The sequence below is a fragment of the Cicer arietinum genome, chromosome 5 (genome assembly GCF_000331145.2).
Source record: "Cicer arietinum cultivar CDC Frontier isolate Library 1 chromosome 5, Cicar.CDCFrontier_v2.0, whole genome shotgun sequence".
In the NCBI taxonomy this organism is placed as follows: Eukaryota; Viridiplantae; Streptophyta; class Magnoliopsida; order Fabales; family Fabaceae; genus Cicer; species Cicer arietinum.
This window is the reverse complement of record NC_021164.2, coordinates 17171133-17185215: the sequence shown is the minus strand read 5'-3', so window position 1 is coordinate 17185215 and position 14083 is coordinate 17171133. Positions and strand designations below refer to the sequence as shown.

The 14083-nt window shown below is 34.5% G+C and overlaps 1 protein-coding gene across 1 annotated transcript in view; it reads right to left on the bottom strand.

The window, feature by feature from the left end:
• Positions 1-1610: 1610 nt before the first annotated feature.
• Positions 1611-14083, bottom strand: part of LOC101500201 (putative disease resistance RPP13-like protein 1) — a 16274-nt gene continuing 3801 nt past the window's right edge. Inside the window, 7 exon segments of the mRNA XM_027330899.2 lie at positions 1611-2085; positions 2469-2615; positions 11254-11893; positions 12209-12292; positions 12489-12551; positions 13561-13659; positions 14009-14083. Coding sequence (XP_027186700.1) covers positions 14022-14083 — 62 coding nt within the window. The 3' untranslated portion in view covers positions 1611-2085; positions 2469-2615; positions 11254-11893; ... (2 more) ...; positions 13561-13659; positions 14009-14021.

The window sequence follows — 14083 nt, the reverse complement described above, 5'->3', positions numbered from 1 at the left end:
CTCTCGCTATTAGTTAAAAAAAATATCCATTTATTCAAATTAGTATAATAAATCAAAAAGCAAAATAAATTCAATGTAACCAAAACTAAAAATATGATTTTATGAATAAATTTACAGCACCCAATTAATAACATAAAATAAAAAATTGTCACAAAATTAAAGTGATTGAAATACCAATATCTTTATATTTGTAATTTTTATGACAAAATCACTCACTAAATTTGAAATGAATCAAATCTTATCTATTAATTTGAACCAAACTCTACAACAAGACGAAAAATCAAACATCGCACTCATATTGCAAAATCACAAAAAAAGATGCATAAAAAAATCACATCTACGTAGAAACTACTTATTTATTATTAAGAGAGAGAAAACATGATTTAGACGGTTGATTCGGCAAAAACAAACTCCAAACCATCTTACATTATATCATTTCATTTTAAAAGTGGATAATTAAAAAGTTATTAACACTGTAACATTTAAATTGACAAATAATTTAAAAATAGATTAAAATATTTAGTGATCATCATTTGAATACAAAATATATTATATTTTTAATAAAGAAAATTATATAAATGTATTCTATCCATATACTTCATCCGCTCAATGTTAAAAGTAAAAACAACTACTTTCACAATTATTAAAAAAATTAGATAAGTCTAATTAATTTTCTACATTTCATAAATGAGTCATAAAAACAACTACTAATATTAATTTTTTTTATTCAAAGATATATTAGAAATATTAGCATAAATGAGTCAAAACTAATTAACTTTATTTAAATATTGTAACCAAGATTTGTCGTCACTTTTTTGTTTAGAACAAATGGAGTATTTATCAACTAATATAACATCCAAATTAGCTGGTATATCAGGCTTAACCTTTAGAGTCTTTCTCTTTCATTTTATACAAAGCACTTTGTCAATAATATATTTGATATCCTTAAACAATATCATAAAGCGTTTTCCCTCTATACTCTTGATCCGTAGTTCTCCCTCCGACCTTTGGCCATCCAAATGGAGTCATTTCCCTAATAAGCATCATCCTTATAAACACTCCTAATTTTCTAGGTTTAAATTTAGGATCTCCTTCATAAAACTTTTTGGATGTCCCTTATCTCTTTAATCTAATTACCTACAAAGGACTAAAACTATTCAAACCAACAACTCATTTGATATTAGTACAAAGTTCAAACAAGATACAATATGCTAAGTATATTTAGCTATCAAATGGAGGAAGTACAATCAAATCATTAAAAGCATCAAACCAAAAAACCATTTGAAATAATAACACCATGACATCAATATGCTGAATTCTTCAAAACCACATGTAAGCAAATCATCTTTATGGCTACTAGTATATGTATGACTTCTTTGGCTTCTAGTCATATGTATGACTTCTTTGGCTTCTAGTCGGTCATTTATGTGACTACTAGTCTATCATCAATTATATGAACTAGGATATGTTGCAATAAAGAAAATATGCAGTTACATGCAATTTTCGATATCAGATAGTTCAAATTACATAGTAACAAAATAAATTTAAAATGATTCAACTGCCAATTTGAGACTGGACAGTTGAGATTGGAAACTGTGTGACACAGTTACTAGCATCAAATCCCAATTTCTTTTCTGCATTTGCAAGTTCTAGATAATTTTCTCAAAAAAATGGAACTGTATTAAACTATATGTCGGCCATTTCATAATCTTATTTTTGAGCCACTTAGCAATGATTTTACTATGATATTAACTCATGTCATCTTTATTTACATGTATAGCAAAGGATTCGAAAATCAATATATTTTTAAAATCAATGAAAAGATTGTTCTGTAATGTCTCTAACATAATTGGGTAAATAGTTGCTAGTTTTTATACTCAACTAAACTCTTGCTTCCATGGCTTCTGCTCTTCATCGTTTGGATGCTCCTTCTCTGAATGTGTTAAATATAGGATGAATGTGTCGTGGCTATGGTCGAAGAAATCTCTACGAAGGCCTGTATATTCCCAGGACATCATTCAGATTTGACGAGAAAACCATTGGATGAATCTACCTCCAGTTGAGCAAATACAAACCTAATATAAACTTTATGCAGATACTATGTCAATTTCGACGGAGATTATTGTTCAATACGAATATATACAAAACATAATCAGACGTGGAAAATATTTTAGGCACTATTGCTTGCTAAGAGACTACAATGAATTTGTAACATATATAGGATTAGAGGTAAATAAAACAGACTCTATTCTAAATTACTATGACAAAAGCCTAACTACCAACAAGAAAAGCTACATCATGTCAGGCCTAGCCAACTCATTGACCTTGTCCTGATCAACACTGATGCCTAGCAAGAAAAAGTAATTTTTACATATGCAAAAATAACATGATATAATAGAAAAAATGTGATGCTTTGCTTAGTTAAGATCATACATTCGAAATATGAGTAAAAATGAAAATGTACATACACTTGATAAAACCAAATTTTTCACTTCCTTTTGGGCAGCATCTTTGACATGCTCCTTTCCAACACAAGACATGCCAAAATCACACATAGTTTTGCAAAAGGGAAGACTTGTAACTTCATTTTCTGAATCCTGCAATACACTAGAAGACTGTTGATTATGAGATCAAAAATCAGAATCATAAGATTCTAATTTGTATAGTTATTAGTATGTATTAATTAGAATTTCAGTTTATTTTTTTTTCCTTTTAGGATAGCATTTATAGGGAATTAGTTTCCTAATTACCAGCTCTATTATGATCATACACAATTAAATTACTTGTACTATTTATACTCTTTATGTAATGAGTTTGATTATCAAGTGAATAAACAATCGCTTTTCTGCATGATATCAGAGCTAGATCTGAACCATCCCTAGTCTCTTTCATTGACCCAGCCATGGAAGAAGACAAAACAGAAGTCTCACCCACAAAGACTGACATAAATCTTGCCGGCTCAATCGAAGGCACTGGACTTCTCACCACTGGCCACAAGTTGAATGGCCAAAACCACTTTCAATGGGATAGGTCAAAACCATTCTGCAACAGGGACATCAGAGGCAATGCAACACACAACCCACAAGAAATGGAAGAGAAACAGGATCCATCTCCATTCAGCAAAGAACAAATAGAGGCTCTAAAAAAACTCTGGCAGATTGTTCTTACTGCAAAAAATATGGTATAGCTTCAGCAGCACAAAAAGGTAATTTCCTAAATGCTTTACATACTAGCATAGGAAAACCAAAATTATGGATCATAGATTTAGGAGCCTTAGATCACATGACCGGATATATAACAATATTTGACAATTATTCTCCCTGCCATGATAACTCCTCTATTCGGATTGTTGATGGCACCTTGTCACAGGTTACTGGTACAGGTTCTGTAATTACTTCAAAAAATATTACTCTTAATTATGTACTGCATGTGTCCAAACTTGATTGCAACTTGCTATCTATTAGCAAACTAACTAGAGACTTGAGATGTGTCGCTAAATTCTTTCCCAATCTGTGTGAATTTCAAAATTTGGAGTCGGGAAAGACAATTGGTAGTGCTAAATAGTGTGTTAGACTTTACTACTTGCAAGTTGAAGATCCCTCCAAAGAACTCAAAGCCAATTCTTGTGCAGTGGTTTCTCCAAATAGTGACAAGTCTATAATGTTGTGGCACTATCGATTAGGTCACCTAAATCTCAGGTACTTAGAGAAATTGTTTCCCTCATTATTCAGTAAAAACCTAATGAACTTTCAATGTGAAGTATGTTCGTTATCCAAGCATACCCGAAACACATACTCACCTAAACCATATAAACCCTCTCAACCCTTCTCCTTAATTCACACTAATGTATGGGGGCCATCACGGGTTAGCAACATTACTGGAGCTAAATGGTTTATTACATTCATCGATGATCAGACAAGAGTCACATGGATATTTCTCATGAAAGAGAAATCAAAAGTTGGAAAATTATTTGAGTTTTTCCACACCATGGTGCAAACACAATTCCAAACAAAAATTAAGGTGCTCAGAACCGACAATGGATGTGAATACTTTAGTTCAGCACTAGAGTCCTACCTTAAGATCCATGGAATTGTCCACCAGAGTTCATGTGTAGATACCCTCCAACAAAACGGGGTCGCAAAAAGGAAAAATAGGCATCTACTGGAAGTAACAAGATCTCTCATGTTAGCCACAAATGTACAAAACATTTTCGGGGAGAAGTTGTCCTTTCAAAAATAGGATGCCTTCCCGCATCCTCAATTTTGACACACCCTACTCCACTCTCCAAACTATTTTCCAACCAGCAGAGTTCTCACCACTATCTCATTTAAAATCTTTGGATGTTCAGCCTTTGTTCACAACTTTAATCCTCTCAGCAACAAACTTGACCCAAAATCTATCAAATGTATTTTTCTTGGCTACTCACCTCACCAAATAGGATATAAGTGTTACTCCCCGACAACCAGAAAATTTTACCACACTATAGATGTGACCTTTGAGAATCAACCTTATTACTCCAAAGTTGGAATTTAGGGGGAGAATACCATAATCCCGAAAGAAACAACAAAATTTCAATTTTTGGGTTTTGAGATGGTCGAACAAACTGCAGCAGCAGAAACAGAAAATCCTGCACCTACAGAATCAGCCGAATCCGTAAATTCTACAACAGCAGAACCAATAAATTCCACACCAACAATACCAATAAATTCCACACCAATAGAACCAGAAAATCCCACCAAACCATTTGAACTTGTCCTTGAAACTGCACTAGTAGAAAGTATTGCACAAGAAGCTGATTGGAAAATTTACACTAGGAGGAAGAAAAACAATTTGGTGGAAGAGTAAAAAATTGCTCCGGTGCAAAGTCATGAATCTAACCAGGCTCTAGAAAATGGAATCTCTGCAGGTAATACTTTCTAACTCAAAATCTGTCCATACGAGTTCAACTGACATCGATGTTCCTATTTGTCAAAATCTGTTTCTGTTTAATATCCCTCAAGTATAGGGATTCAGTTGAATGGGAGTACTGGTAGGGATTTAGTTATATATGAGTACTAATAGGATTTGGTTGTTTAGTAATCTAGTATATATATATATAATACAAACCAAATTAAAATATATAAAGTTTATCCTAATTTATTAAAATATGAATCATCTTCATGGTCTTGAGATCCTTATCACTTTCTAGCAACCAGCCACGACGCTACAGTTGCTCTCAAAAGCACCGCTTTCACTATGTGTTTTTTTCCAATGACTTTTTTTTTTCTTTCTGTTCTTGATCTGTCCATTCATCAATCACCTGTTTGAAGTTAGTGAATGCAACGTCATCTTCACCGGTAAAAGGGATGCCAACAGATGATTTCATACGCTGCAACAAATTTCTATTCTCAACTAGAACTCTCTGAGCTTTATCAATCAAATCCTGCTTGGCAGCAAGAAGCTAATGGCACTGCTCTATGAAGCTTGTGTCTAGGATCAAAAAGGTTCAGGAAGATAGTTCAACCTTCAAACTGCAACATCGAATCAAATTACTACCTAGGAGCCAAGAAAAATTCAACACCAACTGAATTTTCTAGTGTGCATCCAAAGTCAACAAACACCGCCGCAATCCACCGCGCGTCCATCTTCTCTATGTATGGGTCTTACGCACCTCCACCAAATTCGTGCGTGAGAATGCATGCACCTGTCTTCGGCCCCCCTCTGCAGGTCTTTTCATGATGTGATGTACTGGTCGTGCCTTTATCTCCATGAAGCATGCCGCTCTCTCCTTGAAACATATTGAAGTTTAAATATTTTGAGTCTCCAATATTATTGTTTTGAAGCTTCCAAATGCAGTCTTTTAGAAGAGCGAAGCTTGCTTTGTTCAATTGCTTGCCATGAATTTCCCTCAAAATGATAATCAATCAGGCTATCTGGCTAGGCTATATTTATAGCAATTCTCTCCGACTTCAAATGCATCCCTGAGTTGCCTTTCCATCTTTTTTATTATTTTGTGGAGCAAAACATTGTTTTCTTGTAGCAAGCTAAAGTTAAGCTTTAGCTTGAGGGGGAGTGTTGTACCATTGCCGTCGTTTTTTCGTAGATTGTAAATAAGAGAAACTTGTTGTTTTTTGTTTTTCATCCATGGCGGGAGAAGGAGTAGTGATTCATAATGGAACCGAGACTGAAACAGGAAATAAAAAATTCCAAGCCGAATTGCAAAACCTCTCATACTTTCACAAGTTGAATGGGAAGAACTATTTGAAGTGGTCTCAAATTGTGCGCACGTTTTTGAAAGGTAAAGGGATGGCAGAATACTTAACATATGAACCCCCAAAAGAAACAGATCCCAAATTTAAGAGGTGGGATAAAGCGCATACCGCCTTCATTGCGGTTTATATTTTCATTAAACCTTAGCCACCTTCATTGTGGCCCTTTTTGCTTGCTTCATTGTAGCAACGTGAGATTTCTTTTTGCCTTTTTCCTGCCTTCATTGCACCAACTTGAGATTTTTTTATACTTATTTGCTTCCGCATAAACCTACCACCTTCATTGCGGTTTCTATTTCTTAGCCACCTTCATTACAGTTCCGTTTTCATTGCAGTTTCTATTTCTTAGCCACCTTCATTGTGGCCTTTTTTGTTGCCTTCATTGCAACAACTTGAGATTTCTTTTTTTCCTCATTTGCAATCCATATAACTCCTCGCATGACAACCTTGCAGATCTTCTAACTAAAGGGCTAAACAGTAGAACTTTGAAAGAATTGTATTCAAGCTGGGAATGGAGAACACCTATTCACCAGCTTGAGGGGGAGTGCCAAATCTGTTTCTGTTTAATATCCCTCAAGTATAGGGATTCAGTTGAATAGTAGTAGTAGGGATTTAGTTATATATGAGTACAATAGGATTTTGTTGTTTAGTAATCTAGTATATATATATATATATATATAATGTATTGCCAAGATAATTCAATTCAATGAATATAATTTTACTTTAATTCTTGAGACTATTGTATTGAGAAAAGGGAAGAGAACTTGTACTCAACATCCAATTGAAAGATTTGTGTCATATGGGAAACTATCACAAAAATATTGGGCATTTGTAGCAGCACTTAATAACACATATATTCCAAGAAATGTTCAAGAAGCCCTTCAACAACCTAAGTGGACAGCAACTGTAGCAGAAGAGGTTCATGCATTGATTAAAAATAACACCTGGGAAATTACTGCTTTACCAGAAGGAAAAAAGCAAGTTGGATGTAAGTGGATATTCTCTATCAAATACAATGTTGATGGGAGCATAAACCGGTACAAGGCTCGAGTAGCAAAGGGATTCACCCAATCATATGGCATAGACTATGAAGAGACATTTGCTCCGGCGACCAAACTTAACTCAGTACGAGTCATACTATCCGTGGCTGCAAACTTGGATTGGCCACTACACCAACTAGATATTAAGAATGCCTTCCTAAGTGGTGAGTTAGAAAAGGAAGTATACATGCAAATTCCCCCAGGACTTGAATCATCCAGCACCTTAAACAAGGTGTGCAAGCTCCGAAAATCCTTGTATCGTCTCAAGCAATCCAAGAGTGTGGCTTGAAAGATTGACTCGAGTTGTCAAAGAAGAAGGATTCATACAAGGCCAATCAGATCACACTATGTCAAACACTCCTTTGAAGGCAAGGTAACTTTATTCATTGTGTATGTTGATGACATCATTATCACAAGTGATGATCATGAGCAAATCAAACAGTTGAAAGAACTCTTGGCTAGGGAGTTTGAAGTCAGACTTGGGGCAACTCAAGTATTTTTTAGGGATGGAAGTAGCTCGCTCAAAGGAGGGAATATATGTTTCTCAAATAAAATACACCCTAGACTTACTCCAAGAAACTGGAATGCTTGGGTGTAAGGCTTCCAATACTCCTATGGAATCAGTAAGTAGAAGCAACTTCGAAGAAGATCTTCTAACTGACAAACATAGGTACCAAAGTCTAGTTGAGAAACTAATATACTTAACTCATACTCGACCTGATATTGGATTTGTCGTCAGCATGGCAAGTCGCTACATGACAAGTCCGACTGAAGTTCACTTGAGAGTTGTAAATAGAATCCTACAATACCTTAAGGGTACACCAGGTAGAGGTCTTCACTTCATCCCTCAATCTACACCGACTCAGATTGGGTTGGATGTACATCAAACAGAAAGTCAACTACCGGCTATTGCTCTTTTGTGTGGGGAAACATGGTCACTTGGAGAAGTAAGAAACAGTCTGTGGTAGCTAGAAGCAGTGCATAACCTAAATTCAAAGCCATGGCACAGGGCATCTGTGAAGGGATATGGCTGAAGAAGATATTGGATGAAATCAAAGTTCCAACCTTTACATCATGAGGTTATATTGTGACAACAAAGCTGCCATCAGCATCGCAAAGAACCCGATTCACCATGATAGAACAAAACATGTGGAAATTGACCGACATTTCATAAAGGAGAAAATTGATAATGGTACTATAAGTATTGATCATGTACCATCGTGCAATCAAACAGCAGACATCCTAACAAAAGCTCTCCCAAGAAATACATATGAAAATATAAGATCCAATTTGGGCATGATAGATATCTACCACCCAGATTGAGGGGGAGTGTTTATTATGAGATCAAAAATAAGAATCATAAGACTCTGATTTGTATAGTTATTAGTATGTATTAATTAGAATCATACACAATATGTATTAATTTTTATTTCCTTTTAGGACAACATTTATAGGGAATCAGTTTCCTAATTACCAGCTCTTTTATGATCATACACAGCTAAATTACTTGTACTATTTATACTCTTTATGTAATCAGTTTCATTATCAAGTGAATAAACAATCGCTTTTTCGCAAAGACTTTCTAGTAAATAAAAGCAATATAAAAAACTAAAGCATAGAAAACTCATGAACAAGAACTTGTAAAAATTAATGAACTGAAGGAGGGAGAAAAATGTAATAAATCATTAAAGTTGTAGTGAAGGAATTATGGTACCTCTAGGCGTCAATACAAGTCACTTGCAGAAAGGACTAACACTGTGAGATTGAAATTGAACAGTGTTGCAGGCCTAAGGTATATGTTAGAATATTAGAAAATATTTTATAATATCTTATAACATCTTTTATATTATATTAGAGTATCTTGAGTTATTTTCTATGATCAACTTATAATCATAGAGAATCTTAGAATATCTCTCATTATTATTATGATTTATTCCTGATTTAGGATTGAGTCTATGTTTCTCTATAAATAGAGATTAGTATTGAGTCTTTTGTAATCAAGTCAGCATTAAGCTATTATCAATAATATTCAAACCCTTATTATTTTCTCTCCTCCTTTTCTCTAAAATCCCACAACTTCAACATGGTATCAGAGCCTATTTCGATCCTCCTTGAACATTTTGTCGTTGTTCCGCTTCTAAGTTCCCAACAGTTAGGGAATATAATTATAGTTTTTCTTTTCCAACGTGATATTTTTTTCTCAAACGACACTGGTTTACGTTCCGTTCAGTTCGTTACTGCCGCCGCCACTGTTTCCTGCGACTTTTCCGGCAAACAACCACCTTTGACTTCACTCCTTCAAAAAAAATCACTAAGCGTTTCTATTAACCTTCCTCCGCCGCCACTGCTCGTTTCTATTTGTATTCATCCACCGCCGCCGCCGCCATGGTTGTTCACGCAAAGGATGAACCCTACCTAGCCACCTCAATCCCTAAGCGCGTCCGTATCTTCGAATGGATTCAGGAAGAGCAGCAGATTTGCCTGCTTTCCCCATATACAGATCTGATTAAGGTACTGCTTCCTGATGGAAACGTGAAGGAAGAAAATAAATGGCAAACTACTCATTTGGACGTTGCTCGTGAAATCTCAAAGAATTTGGCCAATAATGCTCTTATTGCTAAGGTTAATTGTGTTCTTTGGGATATGACTCGTCCTCTTGAAGAGGATTCTCAACTTCAGATCTTTAGGTTTGATGATGATGAAGGACATGACACCTTTTGGCATTCTAGTTCTCACATTCTTGGCCAGTCACATGAGATGGAGTATGGATGCAAGATTTGCATTGGGCCGTGTACTACAAGAGGAGAGGGATTCTATTCTGATGTTTTTTGTGGCGACTCAGGATTGAATGATGATCACCTTAAACTAATTGAGGCTAGGGCATTGAAGGCTGTTGCGAAAAAACATCCCTTCAAGCAGTTTGCGATAACTCTCGTTGAAGCGAGGGAGTGTACTCCTGGTATGGCGAGGAAGATGTCGCAGTTTACTAGCAGGTTGTTTGCGATTCTTATGAAAATGCTTTTGGATATTGAGGATGATCCAGCTTGGCACACTGCGGAGACTGAGGATGAAGATGCTGGTGAAACTAGCAATTATAGTGTTGGACAGGAATGTTTGGATAGGTTATCTATATCTTTGGGAGGAAATCTGATTGTTCCTGTTGCTTCTGAACAATTACTTGCATATTTGGCTGCACCTGAGTGGCAAAAACGTCTTGCTGCATTGATTGCACTTGCTCAGATAGCTGAAGGATGCTCAAAGGTCATGATAAAGAATTTGGAGCAAGTGGTGGCTATGGTATTGAATTCATCTCCTGATCAGCATCCTCATGTAAGGTGGGCAGCTATTAATGCAATTGGTGGGCAATTGTCTACTGATTTGGGTCTATATTTGCAAGTTCAATATCATCGGGGGGTGTTTCCAGCCCTAGCTGCTGCGATGGATGATTTTCAGAATCCTCGTGTAGAGACTCATGCCACTTCAGCTCTGCTCAACTTCAGCGAGAATTGCACACATGATATTTTAACACCATACTTGGATGGAATAGTTTGCAAACTGCTTGTACTTCTTCTGAATGGTAAACATAGAGAATCTTAGAATATCTCTCATTATTACTATGATTTATTCCTGATTTAAGATTGAGTCTATGTTTCTCTATAAATGGAGATTAGTATTGAGTCTTTTGTAATCAAGTCAGCATTAAGCTATTATCAATAATATTCAAACCCTTATTATTTTCTCTCCTCCTTTTCTCTAAAATCCCACAACTTCAACATTATACAACAAATAGTTTTATCAATCACTTCATGAACATAGTCTTCAGTTTGGCTTTAAAATGGCAATGGGGCGTTAACTTTTGCCATATTTAAAAAAGAAAGAATTGGAAAGCAGAACGAGCATTGGACCATGAATGAAGTAAAAGGAGTATGTTCAAACTTCAAACCTAGCAAAGAGGAAATTTATACCTGAGATGTCACTGCTACCATCTTGGTGCAAGCCCGTCAATCAAACTTAGCCCATGGTAGATCTTCAAACAGGATAAAAAAAACTCGAAAACGAAGATTTAGCCACCAAGATAAAACGGTCAACAACAAAACTTATAGTCTCAAAAGTCAAAACATAATTAATTTAGGATCAACATAATTAATTTAGGATCAAATAACTTCCTTAGGCATCATAATTGCAGCTGGAGAAAAAAAAGCATTTGTCTTCATATCCTATCAATTTGAGGTGGTAATGGAAAAAACATAATGGATTCAATCTATGAAAGCAAACACACAAAATACAAAGGTTTATAGAAAGTAGACCATGACCAAAAAAGGTTGACGAGAGATTATTCCAGTTGGATGAACACGTTTAGTATTATCTAGGTTATCCTAAATTATTCCAGTGATGCAATTCAGATATTTATAAATATTTTCAAAATACATTTTAATAACTTTAACATTAATGTTCCTGCTAGGCTTTTTCATAAAAAATTAATGAACTCGTCTGTTAAGTCCTAGTCCTCCATAACAATACCTGAAAATGACTCAGATGCCTAGTAGATTGCTCTACAAGCTCATCTCTAGTAGAAAAAAGAGCAACAACTGGAGTAGGATACATCTGCACCAAAACAATTTTTCTCATCATTACATATATCAAAACAAAAAGAAAAAAGAAAAAATATAAAAGAGAACGCGAACGCGAAAATGCCTCTGTGCTAGGAACTAAGTAGAAACCAAGTGCCATAATTTTGAGAAGCTAGATATATTACAGATTTCAGGAAATGCTTAAACAAAATACCCTTACTGTTGTCACACCAACTGTAGATAACTCATGTACAAGAGCTCATAAGAAAATAAAGAACTGAAGGAGGGAGAAAAACTGAAAAAGTCATAAATAATAAATTTATTGTAGAGATGAAATAAAGAATGGTACCTCTAGGCTTCAATACAAATCCCTTGCAAAAAGAACTGAGTCAAGCATGAATTCGCAAAGAAGACGATATCCCCCATATACTGGCTGAGCAACAGACCAACATTTTGAGATTAAAATTGAACTGTTTTAAACAATCACTTCATGAACCACATCTATTTCTTTCTCTAGAGGCTATAATCTTCGTTTTGGCTTTACAATGTCAATGAAACATTAACTTTTGCAATATTAAAAAAAAAATGGAAAGGATGGGCATTAGACCAATCAAAGAGGAAATTTATACCCGAGATGCCATTGCTGCCATCTTGGTGCAAGCCACAAATCACACTTGAATCCCTTGGAAGATCTGCAACCAGTATGAAATAATCCAAAAACAAAGACTAAACCACTAAATCTGGTAGATGAACTGGTAAACATATAGTCTTAAAACATTATATAGGATCAAATAAAATAACTTCTTCCTTAGGCATCACAATACCAGCTGGGAAAAAAAAAAAGCATATATCTTCAAATAATGCCTATAAAAATTGAAGGCAGTGTATAGAAGAAAAAAATAAATAATGGCATCTATCTATTAATGCACACACATAAAAAATATAAATGTATAGAAAGAGGATTGTTAGAATATTAGAAAATATCTTATGATATCTATTATATTATATTAGAGTATCTTGAGTTATTTCTTAAGATCAATTTATAACTATAAAGATATCTTAGAATATCTCTCATTATTATTATGATTTTTTCTTGATTTAAAATTGAGTCTATGTTTCCCTATAAATAAAATTAGTATTGAGTCTTTTGTACTGAAGTTAGCAATAAAACTATTATCAATAATATTTAAATTCTTATTATTTTTTCTCCTTATTTTCTCTAAAATCCCACAACTTCAACAAAGGTTGTATGCAATGGTGAATTCCAGAGCCTATCTTAGAATATCTCTCATTATTATTATGATTTGCTCTTGATTTAAGATTGAGTTCATGTTTCTCTATAAACAGAGATTAGTATTGACTCTTTTGTAATGAAGTTAGCATAAAACTGTTATCAATAATATTCAAACTCTAATTACTTTCTCTCCTCTTTTTCTCTAAAATCCAACAACTTCTACAAAGATCACGGTCAACAAATGGTTGTATGCAATGGTGAATTCCAGAGCCTAGGAGAGGACAAAAGTTTAAGATCTGGATAATACAATTGTTGGGAAAGATGCTTACAGTTGGACAAACACATGTAATATAATCTAATTAATCATAAATTATTCCTATGAAGCAATTCAGATATTTATAAATATTTTCCATATTTTTTAAAAATCTGAGAAAAAATGAAAAGTTGAAATTGAGACAGTATGTTACCTCTTGGCTTCAACACAAGTCCCTTGCAGAAGGAACTGAGACACCATGAATTTGCAACAAAGATGATGTCCCATTCACTAGCAAAGCAACACACACCTACTGTAACATTGAAAATAAACAGTTTTATCAATCACTTCATGAACCACGTCTATAACTTTTTGTAGAGGCCAGAGTGTTCATTTTACCTTTAAAATGGCAATGCAACATTACCTTTTGCAATATTAATAAAAAAGATTGGAAAGTAGGATGAGCATTTAGCCTATGTATGTAATAAAAAGAGTAATCTTAAAACCTATCAAAAAGGAAATTTATACCTAAGATGCCATTGCCGCCATTAATGGTTCAAGTGTTATAATATTGTATTTTGATGTTATTATTGAAATTAATAATATTAATCGATGATGACATAATAAGAAAGAAACAAAAAATAATTATTTTAGTGACTCACCCGGGAAGGAAACTCATGTGATCAATTCGTCGTCGATAACTATGTTGGGAATGTGAGAAATCTTACGCCACTCTT